At 40.0% G+C, this 19065-nt stretch overlaps 1 protein-coding gene across 2 annotated transcripts in view; it reads right to left on the bottom strand.

Moving 5' to 3' along the window:
• LOC139144069 (uncharacterized) overlaps window positions 1-19065 on the bottom strand; it is a 72278-nt gene that overhangs the window by 17867 nt on the left and 35346 nt on the right. For both annotated transcript variants that reach the window (XM_070714720.1, XM_070714721.1), the window contains exons 9-12: window positions 18675-18756; window positions 8685-8914; window positions 7425-7780; window positions 1221-1400 (exon numbers count right to left, since the gene is read on the bottom strand). In XM_070714720.1, coding sequence (XP_070570821.1) covers window positions 8756-8914; window positions 18675-18756 — 241 coding nt within the window. In that variant the 3' untranslated portion in view covers window positions 1221-1400; window positions 7425-7780; window positions 8685-8755. The remainder of the gene's footprint in view (window positions 1-1220; window positions 1401-7424; window positions 7781-8684; window positions 8915-18674; window positions 18757-19065) is intronic.

Here is a 19065-nt window from a genome sequence, read left to right as displayed (position 1 = left end):
TATTTGACGTGGCGACTGTGAGCGGATCGCGAGATATTGATAAAAACATGTCATTTCCCGAGCGTATTTTTCACATCCCGAAATTTTACGATCGTTTCTGATTTTGACCCGAAATCCCCCGAAGGTTTGTTGTTGTGCTGATTGACGATATTCTAGGGAGTCTACAATAAGTTCGAAAGACGCAATTAATTTACTTCCCACTGCAAAGACTTTATATACAGCATTATGCCATTACCTCAGGTAAGTTTTGTAAAACTTCTCCTTAGTTTTTGTTGTTTTCATTGTTCTAAATCAGTTGTACTATATTTTTAACCAATACCACATAAACATCAGATTTTACGTGTCAAATATTGGCCGCCTCTGATGACTACATTTTGTCGTCTGCCACACAGTACGCAGCGCACGTGGTATGCGTCTATGCATACCACTCAGCGGCCGCTATGAATCAACTGCACGTAACTGTGCTAGTCACCTATGCAAATTCTGGTGGAATCAAACTTTATTTTCCGTTTTTTCTCAGAGTCAGTAAGACTCGGCTTTCCCCCAGGGAGCATGACCGATCACCGATGCGAGTGGTACTGTGGCGTACAGCAGCGTTAGCGTAGACTCGTACTCCATAGCTTAGTTGACAATGGCCCCAGTGCCGAACGTTCGATGTTCAGAAGCTGAATTCAGGTGGGCCACCCGAATTCAAACTTTTACTTTTTTGAGGACATGTTTTTATCGATATCTCGTCACCCGCGCGCAGTCGCCACGTCAAATATCAACCGTTGGCATTAAAAAAATGTGCTTTAAAAATGTTACCAAGTGGGAGTGCCACTTTAATGCTGACATTCATTAATGTTAATGATAGCAAAAACAAATTCTTGCTGACATTGTTATGGTATCCTATCATTCGGCCAATGATTGCCAATGAGGGGAAATGTTCAGCAAACAATATTTGTCTGTTTAGAAAAATCCCATCTCTAACCCAGAGCAGAAGAGTGATGTTTTGATGTCTGACAGATTTAATACGACACAGTGTGACAGTTTAGATAGTAGCCATTGATGAGCACTGACATGTAATCTCTCAACAAATAAGTGTCTGAGATTCTTATAACACAGCCGTGCTATATCCGCTGCTAGGTCACTTGTTTCGAGGGAAAAATGGAGCAATAGCACGCATCTATCTGACTAGCTCTAACATGTTTTTATGGCAAACAGGGGACATAACTACTTACGTTAAATCTCTGTTCAATTCTTTGCATTTCTTTCTGATATTGTTGCCTGAGATCTTCCACTCTGGACTCTGAATCTTCTATTTTCATGTTGTTCTCCAATTCATTTTTAACAATTTCACACTCATGTTGAAGTCGAGTACGTTCTTCTGCATGCATTTTTTCTGACTGCTTTTGTTCCGTCTGTGGCCAGAAAGAAAAATTAAATTATTGCAAATAATGTAAACAGGGGACATAACTACTTACATTAAATCTCAGTTCAATTCTTTTCAGTATTGTAAAAGTTTAAGTCTAAATATCTGTCCCCAAGGAGAATTCTGCCTAAATGTAATGCACTCATATGTGTAAAATACATTAATTTTAACATGTTGTTACCTGATAAGAATATGCAGCATTGCATTAGTGTTTGCAAAATGAGCCCTACGTATTTACTTATTGACTTTTACAGTTGTACGCAGTTCAAAGCTAAACAGCATTGGTGTTTTAAAATAAATTTGACTGTCTTGTGTGATGGGAAAGTGTCAACAACATATATACCAGTATGATACAATAACAAACCGTAGTATGACTTCATGTGGAAATGACTACTGTTGTAGTCAATGTAAACCTCACTCCCACCACCTAGCTCAGGCCAACATAGAGGATATGGAAATCAGTCAAAGTGAAATTTACCAAATGCCCTACCCAACTGGCTAGACAATCATGAAAGTCCCCATCAAAACAAGTCATCGTTGATGACACAGTCCCCACTTGTTAATGGGTGCTTTGATTACAGGTCCTCAGAGAGGATAGAGTCCTCTTCATTAGGTCTGTGATAAAAATACCTTTGAATAAATTCGCTTGATACATGTCTGAGTTGTAGTTCAGGAGATGAAAAAATCGTAATAAAATGGCCACATGGTGGACATATTGGATCGAATCACAAAACAAATCAATGTGCATATGTATGACATAGGTCAATGTCCTTGTACCAATTTTGAATGAAATTGGTTGAGATATGCCTGAGTTATGGCTCTGTACATGAAACAATCGTAACAAAATGGCCGCCTGGCGGCCATATTGGATCGTATCACAAAACAAATTGATGTGCATAGCTATGACATTGGTCAATGTCCTTGTACCAACTTTGAATAAAATCTGTAGAAACATGCCTGAGTTATGGCTCTGTACATGAAAAAATCGTAATAAAATGGCCGCCTGGCGGCCATATTGGATCGTATCACAAAACAAATTGACGTGCATATGTATGACATAAGTCAATGTCCTTGTACCAATTTTGAATGAAATTGGTTGAGATATGCCTGAGTTATGGCTCTGTACATGAAACAATCGTAACAAAATGGCCGCCTGGCGGCCATATTGGATCGTATCACAAAACAAATTGATGTGCATAGCTATGACATTGGTCAATATCCTTGTACCAACTTTGAATAAAATCTGTAGAAACATGCCTGAGTTATGGCTCTGTACATGAAAAAATCGTAATAAAATGGCCGCCTGGCAGCCATATTGGATCGTATCACAAAACAAATTGATGTGCATATGTATGACATAGGTCAATGTCCTTGTACCAATTTTGAATGAAATTGGTTGAGATATGCCTGACTTATGGCTCTGTACATGAAAAAATCGTAACAAAATGGCCGCACGGCGGCCATATTGGATCGTATCACAAAAACAATCGACGTGCATATCTATGACACTGGTCAATGTCCTTGTACCAACTTTGAATAAAATCAGTTGAAACATGCCTGAATTATGGCTCTGTACATGAAAAAATCGTAATAAAATGGCCGCCTGGCAGCCATATTGGATCGTATCACAAAACAAATCGACGTGCATCTGTAGGACATATGAAGTAATCCTTGTACCAAGTTTGAATGAAATCGCTTCAGGCATCTCTGAGATATCTGCGTGAACGGACGGACGGACGGACGCACGCACGCACGCACGGACGCACGGACGCACGCACACACGCACGGACATGACTAAACCTATAAGTCCCCCCGGACGGTGTCCGTGGGGACTAATAAGCAACTGTCCACATTTCCCCTGGACCATGGGTTCATGAAACCTAGCTGAGACAGACAGGGGACAATAAAAGAGGTAATTGTTAAACCTGGTCTAACTAGGTTTCATGGTAAATCCAGTCTAATCCGAGATGGGGCCCCTCTTGCATGAAGGCGCGACTTTGCACAATTTTTAAATATCCGATATTTACAATCTAGTATCGAAGTTTGACATATCGACCATTACGGGACTAGTATTGATACTAGACAATACTAGAATGAACTGCGGTTGTCCCCTGGGAAGCCGGATCTGTGAAATCTCCGATATTTACCCGATATATATCGGCGATTTGGTGACTCTAATATCGATACTAGACGATACTAGATTCAGTCACATCCCAAGTAAACATCCGATATATATCCCAAGTAAACATCCGATATATATCGGAGATTTCACCACCTCACAATTCTGGCCAAACCCGACTTCCAAGGACTGACTCTAGCATTGATACTAGACGATACTAGATTCTGTCAAATCGCAAGTAAATATCCGATATATATCGGAGATTTCACCACCTCACAGTTCTGGCCAAACCCGACTTCCAAGGACTGACTCTAGCATTGATACTAGACGATACTAGATTCTGTCAAATCGCAAGTAAATATCCGATATATATCGGAGATTTCACCACCTCAGAGTTCTGGCCAAGCCCAACTTCCAAGGACTGACTCTAGCATCGATACTAGACGATACTAGATTCTGTCAAATCGCAAGTAAATATCCGATATATATCGGAGATTTCACCACCTCTGGGTTCTGGCCAAGCCCAACTTCCAAGGACTGACTCTAGCATCGATACTAGACGATACTAGATTCTGTCAAATCGCAAGTAAATATCCGATATATATCGGAGATTTCACCACCTCACAGTTCTGGCCAAGCCCAACTTCCAAGGACTGACTCTAGCATCGATACTAGACGATACTAGATTCTGTCAAATCGCAAGTAAATATCCGATATATATCGGAGATTTCACCACCTTACAGTTCTGACCAAGCCCGACTTCAAAGGACTGACTCTAGCTTCGATACTAGACGATACTAGATTCAGTCAAATCGCAAGTAAATATCCGATATATATCGGAGATATCACCACCTCACAATTCTGGCCAAACCCGACTTCCAAGGACTGACTCTAGCATTGATACTAGACGATACTAGATTCTGTCAAATCGCAAGTAAATATCCGATATATATCGGAGATTTCACCACCTTACAGTTCTGGCCAAACCCGATACTGGACGATACTAGAATGACTACTAGACGATACGAGAATGACTTGCCTCGTGTCTCAGCACGCCAGATCTGTGAAATCTCTGATATTTACCCGATATTTTTCGGCGCTTTCGGGACTCTAATATCGATACTAGACGATACTAGAAAGACTTGCCCCTTACCTTGGCACAGCGGATCTGTGAAATCTCCGATATTTACCCGATATTTTTCGGCAATTTGGGGACTCTAATATCGATACTAGACGATACTAGAATGACTTGCCTTGTGCCTCGGCTCGCCGAATCTGTGAAATCTCTGATATTTACCCAATATTTATTGGCGATTTCGGGACTCTAATATCGATACTAGAAGATACTAGATTCTGTCAAATCGCGCGTTAATATGCGATATATATCGGAGATTTCACCACCTCACAGTTCTGGCCAAACCTGATTTCCAAGGACTGACTCTAGCTTCGATACTAGACGATACTAGATTCTGTCAAATCGCAAGTAAATATCCGATATATATCGGAGATTTCACCACCTCACAGTTCTGGCCAAGCCTGACTTCCAAGGACTGACTCTAGCATCGCTACAAGACGATACTAGATTCAGTCAAAGCGCAAGTAAATATCCGATATATATCGGAGATTTCACCACCTCACAGTTCTGGCCAACCCGACTTCCAAGGACTGACTCTAGCATCGATACTAGACGATACTAGATTCTGTCAAATCGCAAGTAAATATCTGATATATATCGGAGATTTCACCACCTCACAGTTCTGGCCAAGCCCGACTTCCAAGGACTGACTCTAGCATCGATACTAGACGATACTAGATTCTGTCAAATCGCAAGTAAATATCCGATTTATATCGGAGATTTCACCACCTTACAGTTCTGGCCAAGCCCGACTTCCAAGGACTGACTCTAGCATCGATACTAGACGATACTAGATTCCGTCAAATCGCAAGTACATATCCGATATATATCGGAGATTTCACCACCTCACAGTTCTGGCCAAACCCGACTACCAAGGACTGACTCTAGCATCGACACTAGACGATACTAGATTCCGTCAAATCGCAAGTAAATATCCGATATATATCGGATATTTCACCACCTCAGAGTTCTGGCCAAGCCCGACTTCTGGCCAAGCCCGACTTCCAAGGACTGACTCTAGCATTGATACTAGACGATACTAGATTCTGTCAAATCGCAAGAAAATATCCGATATATATTGGAGATTTCACCACCTCACAGTTCTGGCCAAGTCCGACTTCCAAGGACTGACTCTAGCATCGATACTAGACGGTAATAGATTCAGTCAAATCGCAAGTAAATATCCGATATATATCGGAGATTTCACCACCTTACAGTTCTGGTCAAACCCGACTTCCAAGGACTGACTCTAGCATCGATACTAGACGATACTAGATTCTGTCAAATCGCAAGTAAATATCCGATATATATCGGAGATTTCACCACCTCACAGTTCTGGCCAAGCCCAACTACCAAGGACTGACTCTATCGTCGATACTAGACGATACTAGATTCAGTCAAATCGCAAGTAAATATCCGATATATATCGGAGATTTCACCACCTTACAGTTCTGGCCAAGCCCGACTTCCAAGGACTGACTCTAGCATTGATACTAGACGATACTAGATTCTGTCAAATCGCAAGTAAATATCCGATATATATCGGAGATTTCACCACCTTACAGTTCTGGCCAAGCCCGACTTCCAAGGACTGACTCTAGCATTGATACTAGACGATACTAGATTCTGTCAAATCGCAAGTAAATATCCGATATATATCGGAGATTTCACCACCTCACAGTTCTGGCCGAGTCCGACTTCCAAGGACTGACTCTAGCATCGATACTAGACGGTACTAGATTCAGTCAAATGGCAAGTAAATATCCGATATATATCGGAGATTTCACCACCTTACAGTTCTGGCCAAACCCCACTTCCAAGGACTGACTCTAGCATCGATACAAGATGATACTAGATTCTGTCAAATCGCAAGTAAATATCCGATATATATCGGAGATTTCACCACCTCACAGTTCTGGCCAAGCCCGACTAACAAGGACTGACTCTATCGTCGATACTAGACGATACTAGATTCAGTCAAATGGCAAGTAAATATCCGATATATATCGGAGATTTCACCACCTTACAGTTCTGGCCAAGCCCGACTTCCAAGGACTGACTCTAGCATTGATACTAGACGATACTAGATTCTGTCAAATCGCAGATTTCACCACCTCACAGTTCTGGCCAAGTCCGACTTCCAAGGACTGACTCTAGCATCGATACTAGACAGTACTAGATTCAGTCAAATCGCAAGTAAATATCCGATATATATCGGAGATTTCACCACCTTACAGTTCTGGCCAAACCCCACTTCCAAGGACTGACTCTAGCATCGATACTAGACGATACTAGATTCTGTCAAATCGCAAGTAAATATCCGATATATATCGGAGATTTCACCACCTCACAGTTCTGGCCAAGCCCGACTATCAAGGACTGACTCTATTGTCGATACTAGACGATACTAGATTCAGTCAAATCGCAAGTAAATATCCGATATATATCGGAGATTTCACCACCTTACAGTTCTGGCCAAGCCCGACTTCCAAGGACTGACTCTAGCATTGATACTAGACGATACTAGATTCTGTCAAATTGCAAGTAAATATCCGATATATATCGGAGATTTCACCACCTCACGATTCAATCTAAGTTCGATATTGTAGAGTCTAGTAGCCGTAAATATCGGATATCATATAAAAGTGCAATGTTGCGGTGTCCTCCCCTCTTGGGAACTCAATTGACTGTTGCATAACACAACTGACTGTCAAAAAGAAGCACTGAATATGTGCAAGCTACAAGCTATTATTACATACTTTCATTCGTTCAATTTCTCGGCTTAAGGACTCTTGAGTTTCTTTACAGCTGGCATGTATGGCACTTTGATTGACTTTTCCGGCACTATGTGTTTTGGAGCTCTCTCACACTCTTTAATGAGGGACCTTGAGAGAATTTTCATGAAGATTTGTTCAAGCTGTGGCTCCCTTGCATGTTTTGTTGGCTTGCTCTCGATGAAATCTCGTCTCAGATTGAGAAGAGCATTGCATATTCGAATTTCCCGGCACATGCATTTACCAGTTGCTGGTGTACACAGGAGCCCTGATTTGTGAGTTGTTTCTTCATCTAACATCCACATGGGAATCTCAATTCTTTCGCCTTGGAAAGTCGGTTTCTGTTGAAATGTAGATACATTGGTTTAATTAAAAGACTACGGTAAAATGTAAATATTGATGAAACCTATGGGCAAAGATTATATGTATGAATTTATAGAGAAATTGCCTTCCTTACTTTTGAATATGTATAATACACTGTACTCTCTCTGGCGTTGCCTTGCAAATTTGCTAAGTGGACAGTTAGCAAAACATTGCAGCATGATCTGACATTACTGACAATTGACATTATGATGGGCTTTGGATATTTGACTTTCAGACAAATATTCCATGGAATTTCAATATTTCATCTTCCATTTTCCTTAAAAATAGGAAGCATGCATTACTTCACAGTACTTAAAACTGTTCACAATTGTAGATACTATACTTTTTATTCTTTGGTTTAAAAGAACAAAAGTTAGCCATTTTTCATGAATTTTTTTTTGATACGAGATACTACTTATATTGTTTGACATGTTGAAAGATACTGAATGAATGGGTGACCATGCATATATTCGACCCCGGTTTTGGACAAGATACATGAAACCATCACGAAAATGAATGAATGGTCATGACCATTAATTCATTTTTGCGATGGCTTCAGTTAATTTGTCTGAAACCGGGGTTGAATATATGCATGGTTACCCATTCATTCAGTATCTTTCAACATGTCAAACAATATGAGTAGTATCTTGCATCAAACAAAATTCATGAAAAATGGCTGATTTTGTCCCTTTAAATTCCCTATTACAGTCTGGCCCTTGAACTTTACAACCTTGACAAAGGTTACATCCTATCTGTCTATATTGACACCAATTATGATATTGTTAATCTTTCCAGCAGGCCATTAAACTTCCACATCATTGATGACGAGTGTCCAAAGAAAGAATATAACGACAGACTGATGGCAATAAACATATTGTTTACCTCTTCATCTGGAGTGTTGATGATATCTATCATTGATATTTTAAGTTTTGGATCTATGAGATTTGCCAACTTTACTGCATGCTCGATAATACTCGTTCTATAGCTGAAAGTGTTGAGAAGGGCTTGACATCTGATTTCTTGGCTTTCATGGCAGCTCTTGCTTCCTCCAAAGTGCTGTATCTTCCTGACTTGTGAAGAAGGCCTAACAAAGCTTGATTGCAAGATACAACCTGAGAACAAAATAAAAAAGATTTAGGAAAACTATTAAGTTTTAAAAATGCCTTTAAAATATTCTCATTATCATAATGTCAATATGAACCCAATGACTACCTATGATAAAAAAAATGGCTTGTTCTAGATGTATGACTTGTCACCAAACTATTTAGGATGCCGTTTTACTTCACCTACTTCTGAGGGACCGTTGATAATAAAAGCTGACGCACAAGAAACGTAATTCCTTCCTTTTACTTGAAATCCCCTCCCTCCCTCCTCAAAACGAAAGTTCTTATGCTAAATCAATTTCATATTATGATGCCGTTTCTGACAAACTCACATGCACCTCTTCAATCGGCACGTCCACAGAAAAATACCGGAAGTGCACATTAATTAACAAGTCATCGTTGATGACACAGTCCCCGCTTGTCTATGTTGTTATAATCTTTGGTGTCTAGAAAGCTGTGGAATTACATTCAGTGTTCTCCACAGCTCAGAAATCACCAGGGGCGGCTAATTTGCAAAACAATGCATCATTTACATATTCTTTTGTTGTGGTAATGTATTCTTTTGTTGGGCTTTTAACATATGAATAGATTTCTTCAAAACTACAGGGGTGGCCCACCCGTCTAAATCCCCTCATGGAGAACCTTGCATTGATGCAATTGGCATCAGGCCTGTGAGTTGCAAACTTATGTTATCTGAGCAACTGTCCATAAATGACGCAGTTCTTCTTTCTGGGGAGTTCAATCATTAAAGGGACAGTAACTGAACTTTTCACTATTTTTGTTACACATCGTGACATATTCATATAAATAATCATACTGAATCATGAAGAATCACCTAATGATCGACCTTGGTGTGTAAACTTTGTCAATTCCTTGTGCCAAAGAATGTCAAATGAATTAGTGAATGGACAAAAATTCAACAGTGTTTAGAATTAGATCCTCGTTAATCAACATTTAATTCAGTTTCACTAGAATCTCACTTGGTTTCCATTATAAGTATTTGCAAAAAGGTTCAAAAGTTCCAGCTACTGTGGTTTTTAAAATTAAAATTCTCAGAAATTCCCCACCTATGAAATTTTGCATGCATTTGAAAGTCATAATGTGTTATCCTTGTACTGTGTATGAACAATTACATTCGAAGAGCCTGTTTGAGCTATTACTCCCTGGACATGAAAAAAAAGTCATTGTTGATGACACAGTCCCCCTTATCCATTTTGTTATACCGGTAATCTTTGGTGTCTAGGTAGCTGTGGAATGACATTGATGCAACGGGTGCATCAGGCCTGTGACTTGCATAATAAAGTAATCTGAGGAACGTTCAATAAAATTGACCCATCTCTGCCGGCAATGACCATTGAAGGAACTTTTGATTTCATCACACATAATGATGCCCTCACTGCCTCTAGTGTCATGATGGCACATACTATACACATGGTTTGGTGGAATTTTAGAAATGGTATGGGATCGGGTATGTTGTTGTAATCAGCCATTTCGGATCATATAATGAAACAAATTAATGTGCACAAGAATGCAGCCATATCACCTTTAAACAAAATCAGTCCATCGAAGGACAGTGACCTATGTTTATGTTTCAAAGACATAAAAAAATCACACCAAAATTGAAATCAAATGGCTGTCTATTGACCATATGGATCATAGCACAAAATCAGTAGACATGCATATGTATGCCATAGTACTTTATCTTTGTACCAAGTCTCAACAACATTGGATAAATGATATTTGCATATGATTAAGCCTCAAAGACATGAAGAAATCCAAAAATGACCATCTGGCAGCGATATTCGGAAAAAATGACAATCTGGCAACCATATTGGAACATGTCACGAAGTATATTGACATGTATATGTATGCCATAGTGCATGATCTTTGTGTCAAGTTTGGACAAAACCGGTGTAATAACCTTTGAATTAAGCTTCAAAGACATGCAAAATTCCAACAAAATGGCAGTTCTGCAGCCATATTGGCTCCTATCGCAAGGTTAATTGATACATGCATATGTAGGCCATAGTGCTTTGTCTTTGTGCCATGTTTGAACAAAATCGGTTCAAGGATGTTTGAGTTATGGTTCAAAGACATGAAAAAATCGCAACGAAATGGCCGCCTCATGCCCATATTGGATCATATCGCAATACAATTCGACATGCATATGTAGGCCATAGTGTTATGCATTTGTGCTAAGTTTGAACAGAATCGGTTCAAGGATGTTTAAGTGAATGGTTCAAAGACACGAAAAATTGCAAACCAAGTGGCCGTCTCATGCCCATATTGGATCAAATCGCGAAATAAATTGATATGCATATATAGGCCATAGTGTTATGCCTTTGTGCCAAGTTTGAACAGAATCGGTTCAAGGATGTTTTAGTTATGGTTCAAAGACACGAAAAATTGCAAACAAAATGGCCACCTCACGCCCATATTGGATCGTATCACAATATAATTCGACATCAGTGTTTCCCCTGGGTTCCAAAATCTTGTAGCAAATTTGGCTAGAAGCCCTAAAAAATTATTCACCAAACCAGATGTTCAATTAGCCAAGCCGATATCACTGATCACAAATGACGTCATTTCTTTCTCATTAATATGCAAAAATAAATATTTGTCTGCATTTTCCGTAAGACTGAAACCCTGTTAGTGCTACTATGGATACTAAAAGTAACACCAATTTATGGTTCAGATTACAAGGTGCCAACATCAGCCACACATACAACATAAAATTTGTCCGAATTCCAAGCGACACTTGTCCAAAGTTAGGCGTATGCAACTATATTCAGTAACAAACCTGAAATAGCTATCGTGGGGCCGCTATCGTGTGATACTGTACATATCGCTACAGACAACGGCACGAAACCTGATTCAGCATACTAGTTTTTTCAAACGAATCAGATATCCATTCTCGTAGCAGTTCGAAAGTAAAATACTCTCAGACTTAAGAAATATGTGCATTTTTTAGACTCCCAATACATTTGCTTTACGCTTGAAGTTTAGCAAGCGAAGCTCAGACAGCGCACAGCGTGTCAATGGCGCTTGGGTCAGGGGTCATCATCAAAGACGTCAGTGTGTATTCACATGCACAGCCAGCTTCAATCATGCCATGGATCTCAATCGCGGAAATCACGGATCATAAATCCAAATGTTCACGTCTATTATGTAAACAGAACCGTAAAATATCAAATATATACCCTTTTGATATGTAGAAACATCATTTTTTGCTCACGTGTTCATACACGTGGGCATATGTCGCAGCGATGTCTGTCTGTCTGTGTGTCTGTGTGTGTGTCTGTCTGTCTGTCTGTCTGTCTGTCTGTCTGTTGGTCCATTATCTCAAAAACGGCTGAACGTATTTCAGTCAAATTTGGTAGACATCTTCAGAATTCAAATGGCTAGAACTGAAAAGGTTTTGGTGGGCGTGGCTTGGATATTAATGAAGTTATGAAAGTTTTAATTTTTCTGTTACGCCGCGTATGACAAGTGAAAACAATCGACTGTTTGAGGGCGCTGTAAAATGTGCTTGTCCAGGTTGGTTGCTCTGGTTTCAACCACGGTCCCTCCGTGTTTCAACCTCGTATTGAACATTAAAAATATGATATTTTATTACTCATTCAACTCACTATTCAAGATAAAATATCGTTTAGCAAATTAGCTTTATCCTTGGTAATTGATTGTTTCCCTCGCTGCTCGATCGCCAGAAATGAGTACATACGTTCTTAGCCCTGCGTACGATGCTGTGTGTTCCGCTACAGCTAATAGCCCCGCTCACCACAGCCCTGCAAAGACCCGTACGTAGAGTTGGTGACTTCAAATCCATTTTTGGACTTGACGTAAAAAGCCAAATTACTGCCGAAATTCAGCGTTCTTGGGCCCAAGTCGTATCCCTGCCTACCTCAGCTACTCGATCGCTTCCAAAAATGCCAGTCTCGTCGATGTCGGCAACTCTCTCGCTAGCCCTGCGTACGTACGCAGTGTACGCTGTGCATTCCCTGTGTGCGTTCCTAACACACAGCGTACACTGCGTACGTACGCAGGGCTAGCGAGAGAGTTGCCGACATCGACGGTTATTTACGAAAAAAGAATAAAAGACTGGCATTTTTGGAAGCGATCGAGTAGCTGAGGTAGGCAGGGATACGACTTGGGCCCAAGAACGCTGAATTTCGGCAGTAATTTGGCTTTTTACGTCAAGTCCAAAAATGGATTTGAAGTCACCAACTCTACGTACGGGTCTTTGCAGGGCTGTGGTGAGCGGGGCTATTAGCTGTAGCGGAACACACAGCATCGTACGCAGGGCTAATACGTTCTCTACCTAGACTCATGGCATGGAAGTGCTGATGAATAATAACTTTGGGTCAAAGGTATTGAAGTGTCCAATCAGGTTCGTGCACAGAGTCCAAGGCCATGACCTACTTCATGTACTTCTGCACTGTTTTGATTTTGCTTCGCCAAGAAACGTATTCGTCATTGTCCATAGAAGTATGTTTGCTCTCTTTTGAGGTTGTTTGTGAAACAAATTCCGGGATAGGCCTTGGAATGCATACGATCGGCATCGCGGCAGTGCATGTAGCTAGCCCTACGAGTATGGCGAGAGTGTCCGGCTTTGGCTACGCCGCCTCCCACCTCCGGTAGGCGGCGTAGCCCCCGGCGTAGCCAAAGCCGGACACTGTCGCCATACTCGTAGGGCTATGCATGTGGCGTACCATGCTTGTGTAACTGCCGAGCTCAACGTGCATTCACGGTTGATACTCGTGTACAATCATGATGTGTTCAATTCTGATGAAGATTCATAAGTCTTACTTTTGCAGTCTTTTTTCCGTACGATAATCCCGACAATACGTGTTACTGTTAGACGAGGTGGCCATTTTATGATAAGTTTCAATACTGCACAGCTACATAGCGTCACTATCGTGTGATCGAGGTACAGCGTTGTTGAACGGGATACAGAAACTCTGCAGAGGGAGCGATCGTTGACATGAACAGTCAATGTACTTCAGCACGTAGTCCGCAGATAGCGGATCGAGAAAATAAACGTGTCCCAGTAAATAACGGAATATTTATGTACATTAACCTGATATTAATCAAATTTCCAGCTCATCGCAAAAAAATGTATTGCAAAGATTAATTTGTCACTGACAAATACTGCACTGTATGGAAAAAACAGTCTGTAGAATAGTTCAACTTCAAGTGGTATTACCCGAGACAAACACTTGTGTTGTCAATTTTGATTTCATTTCATAAACTTCATACTTCACGAGTATCGTGTATTTCAGCCTTTGTGAAGCCATTTTATTGATATTTTCAATTTTTGTCTTGGCTTTGTTGTGGAACATGTTGAATCGTCTCCGTGGACATGTAGGCAAAAGTGTGACGGGGTCGAAGTGACTTGGGTACCTGAGGCCGACCAAAACCAGTGTGAATTACTGGGGTCAAAGCGGACAGCGGCCGGGATGACGTGTTCCCCAAGCGAGCTACCTTCAGAAGTCTGTTTCATCACAAAAAACGTCAACTTTTAAAACCCGTCATTTATTTACTGATGTTATTCTCAGCATCACAAACATATACGCCTCTGCTATGTATCACAGCAAATAGTTATATTTGAGCGCCCCGTAAATGGGATCCTCGTTTTTTTGCGAACCCGGAAGTGTGTCTTGCTCAATGCATTTCCTACCCATAGCGAGGGAAACTGCCCGCGTTCCCATGCTCCCATGCACCCTTTTTCAATGCCAGTGCAACGCCATCTGTGCAAAATTTGTGGTGGTATGCTCCCGTGTGATGGAAAACCTCTCTTATTCTAACAATGACGTAGTTGACTTTGGACTTCGATTTCGTAAATGTGATGTCCATGCAGTGAGTTTGGGTTGGCGCGCTTATAATGCAATCTTCGCCCGCCTGCGGTCCGATATCCCGCATTTATTAGCGATATTTATCTGTTTTGACTTGACCAAAGTTGGCAAAACTTGCTATGTACATTAAAGATACTATGATACAAGATTATTGAAAGTCATTTGACATTTTTTCAGCCAATTCCCATATGCATATTTAATGAACCTTCCAAATTAGGGATATATACTGGCATTTACTTGATAAAATTTGGCGAAACATGCTGTGTACATTGATCATATACCAGGTTATAACAGTATTGAAAGTCATTTTGCATTTTCATGTCAGCTAATTCATAATTTGCATAAATAGCTAACAAGCTTTCACGGTTTGGCATATAGAGCTTGAAGGACTTGACCAAAGGTAATTACACATGCTATATTGTGATACAATGACAGTACTCAAAGAAATTAATTATTTTTATTTCAGCTAATTACATATTTGAATACTTAATGACCTTTAGAATTGATCTGTGGTGAAATTCATTGTGTTGATCATAACACTTTAAATGTAGCAAAGCATGTAGCAAAGGTTCAAACTTGCACATAAATGCAATATATAATGAAACACGTGAGCATTTTCAGTTCATATCTGGTGTTTCACTGACGATCAAGTTAAATGCTCAAATATTGCGACAAGACTTGCGTATTTATTTGCAGGATGTGAACGCGGAACTATAAGGCCGACTCGGTGGACGAGCGAGCGCTTCTCTGAAAGTCTGTATACGATGTCACGTCACAATACATCACGGTCCGTGATACACTGATAATTGTCGCGAATTTATATTTAAGGAAGCCAATTCACACAAGTTTCTAACGCCAGTAAAGGTATTTTCTTGTTGGCAGCAATACACCACGAACATTTTCGCTATTCAGGAGTGCCTTACTATACTCGCTCTACGTTCTAAAAAATGCCATGCGTATGCTTTTGACCATGCATGCCGCTACCTTCCTTTCCAAATTCACGGTCGACTTTCCTACATTGATCATAATTTTTCTTTCCATTTCATAGCTTTACTTGCACTTAGAGTATGTTGTAGGGGTGGTTCCCCCCATATTGGTGGAGCAGCCAAAGTCAAAAAGGAAAGTTTGTCGTTTTGCTTAGTTTCACCGTCACTACGATCCTTCAATTAAATTCAGTGTTGACGATGACATGGCTGTCACTGCACAGAGTTATCTGAGCTGTAGGCACACATTGCGCGTAGTCAAACCCAAAACTTCGCAACATTTTAGTCAACTAGTCATGATATACATGCGGTACTATTGATTTGTGAGTTATTTCGTTACAATTTTATTCATACTGTATGTGTTACAAATAGGATCTCCTGACGCATTAAAGGTCGGGGATGCACAGAGATACGTATAAAGTATTACGTCTCAAGTTGAATGCAGGACATGTGCGCGCGGACAAAGTGATGACGTCATAGTGAAATTTTCGATTCGCAAGTTTGGCTAACTTCTGCCAAAATCTTCTCGCCAAACGCTACTTTTTTCTCGCATTTGCGATTTGGCGAGCGGGCAGCGGAAACACTGGACATGCATATGTAGGCCATAGTGTTATGCCTTTGTGCCAAGTTTGAACATAATCGGGTGAAGGATGTTTGAGTTATGGTTCAAAGACATGAAAAATCGCAAAAATATGGCCACCTTGCGGCCATATTGGATTGTATCGCAAAATAAATCGATGTGCATCTGTAGGTCATAGTGCTATGTCTTTGTGCCAAGTTTGAACAGAATAGGTTCAAGGATGTTTGAGTTATGGTTCAAAGACACGAAAAATCGCAAACAAAATGGCCACCTCACGCCCATATTGGATTGTATCGCAATATAATTCAACATGCATATGTAGGCTATAGTGTTATGCCTTTGTGCCAAGTTTGAACAGAATCGGTTCAAGGATGTTTGAGTTATGGTTCAACGACATGAAAAATCGCAAAAATATGGCCACTTTGCGGCCATATTGGATCGTACCGCAAAATAAATCAATGTGCATCTGTAGGTCATAGTGCTTTGCCTTTGTGCCAAGTTTGAACAGAATCGGTTCAAGGATGTTTGAGTTATGGTTCAAAGACACAAAAATCGCAAACAAAATGGCCGCCTCACGCCCATATTGGATCGTATCGCAACATAAATCTACATGCATATGTAGGCCATAGTGTTATGCCTTTGTGCCAAGTTTGAACAGAACCGGTTCAAGGATGTTTGAGTTATGGTTCAAAGACATGAAAAATCGCAAAAATATGGCCACCTTGCCGCCATATTGAATCATATCGCAAAATAAATCGATGTGCATCTGTAGGTCTTAGTGCTATGCCTTTGTGCCAAGTTTGAACAAAATAAGTTCAGCAGTGTCTGAGAAACGGCTGAGGACGGACGGACGGACGGACGGACGGACGGACGGGACCCAATCTATAAGTCCCCGCCGGTCTTCATCTGCAGGGACCAATAAACTCCACTTTAGTAATTTCACTTTTTAAGACACAGAACATTTTAATGTATTTCGCATGTAGGAAAATGTTTCATGTATATGTTTCACGTTGAAACAGCTTTAAAGTTTTTATTTCACATTTTAATATGTCTTTTCGTTGTCTTTTTTGTCTTGGTATTTTGTGGTCATTCTGTTCTCGATGAACGTGGAGGTAGTATTGCGTTTGATATGTCAAAATGTACAAAATGTCGGTTAATGGCACCGCGTACTGCACTTGTCACTGCAATGTGCAGCTCTATACAGAAAAGTGTATCAATTTCAATTCAAAAATAAAATTGCGACAGCCTTTCTTTTTTAATTCATGTTTGAACTCTTCTTTTCACTCCACAATCCTGCAGTAAATTCAGCTTTGCATTTTTCCCACAAGCTCAAGTGGTCATGGTTTAGAAAACAATAGACAAAAATCCTTATGCAATTTTGACGCACACAAAATGAATGAGCTTTTAACCCCTCTCCCTAAATGAAAGAATTACAAAAAAATGTACATTTGTCATGTGTCAGCTTTTATTATCGACGGCCCCTAATTGTTCATTGTACAATGTTTGACAAAAGAATGTAAAACAGTGTCGCTTATCAATTGCAACAAACAATCTGTCACTGTAAAAAGTTTACACCTGCATGACATTTTTTGGAAAACACAAAGGTCAATACCATTTTTTTGATGGACATTGTTTCACTGCTATGCATCACAAACAAGTTTCAAAAATCAAAGCTCAAAATTTAAAAGATCATATCAGCATCGCTTACATACCAGTACTTCATTTGTGAGATGCTGTTCTGGAGTGAAGTCAAGTAACTTTTATACAAATAAACTTAACAAAAGCATTCAAGGCAACAAAAGAAAAAAAGCCTTTCCCTATTAACCCTAGAGAGCTGGCATCTATTGTGCTCAGCAACTGTATGAAGTCAAGTTTGCCATCTACATTGATTCTACATAATTATATGCTGGAGGCATCTCTCTTTGACCTGTTCCTAGAGAATTTTGAACAATTTTTATGGTAATCATAGTCAACTTTTGTGATAGGCTACTCTCAAACAGCATTGTACTTTGCATTCCAAGCAATCAAATGTAAATATAGATGCCTATTTACTAATATTTGAATGTGTAAGTTATAAAGCAATTTTTACACTCATAAATCTTCATCAAAATAATAAATATTAAACCTGAGGCAGTGATGGCAGCAAAGCACTCTTTGGATAGCAATAGGCAATGATTACTGAATAAGTCTTATGGTCATATGGAATTGATGTATTCTAATCAGGCAGTCATGCACCTGTAAGTGTTCCTTGTAGCCTGCAACATGAGCTTTTACGGCCAAGGTAATCATTTGTCATAATGCAGTAATGTGACTTTATTTAAGTTGTTGCATAGAATAAGTATGTTTAATTGTACCTTTCTCTGCAGTTCATCTTGCAAATTTTGCATATCCTGCCATGCAAAGGAATCCATCACTGGAAAAGCATCAGGATTGTTCCTACAATACAATGGTGCAAGAAAATACCAGAATATTGAATGTGCATGTGTGACAACAAATGTGCTTACTTGTTATTACTAGGTAATGATAATTGTTCTGTGCACTGAGCAGTGAAGGACATGCACATAGACCAAGCTACTACGCTTCATGACCTTTGAACTACTAAAACTTCATGACCTTTGAACTGTGGAAGTACATTGATGGATCAAACTCACATCATAAATTTATAAACGCAGTCCAACAGAAATATTGGGTAGATCTTACTGACTCTAAACTTCCTAAGTTTTTGTTCAGTACCTTGGTAAATTT

The sequence above is a fragment of the Ptychodera flava genome, chromosome 11 (genome assembly GCF_041260155.1).
Source record: "Ptychodera flava strain L36383 chromosome 11, AS_Pfla_20210202, whole genome shotgun sequence".
Taxonomy (NCBI): Eukaryota; Metazoa; Hemichordata; class Enteropneusta; family Ptychoderidae; genus Ptychodera; species Ptychodera flava.
The sequence above is the reverse complement of the archived record's forward strand: the minus strand, read 5'-3'. Positions and strand labels throughout refer to the sequence as shown.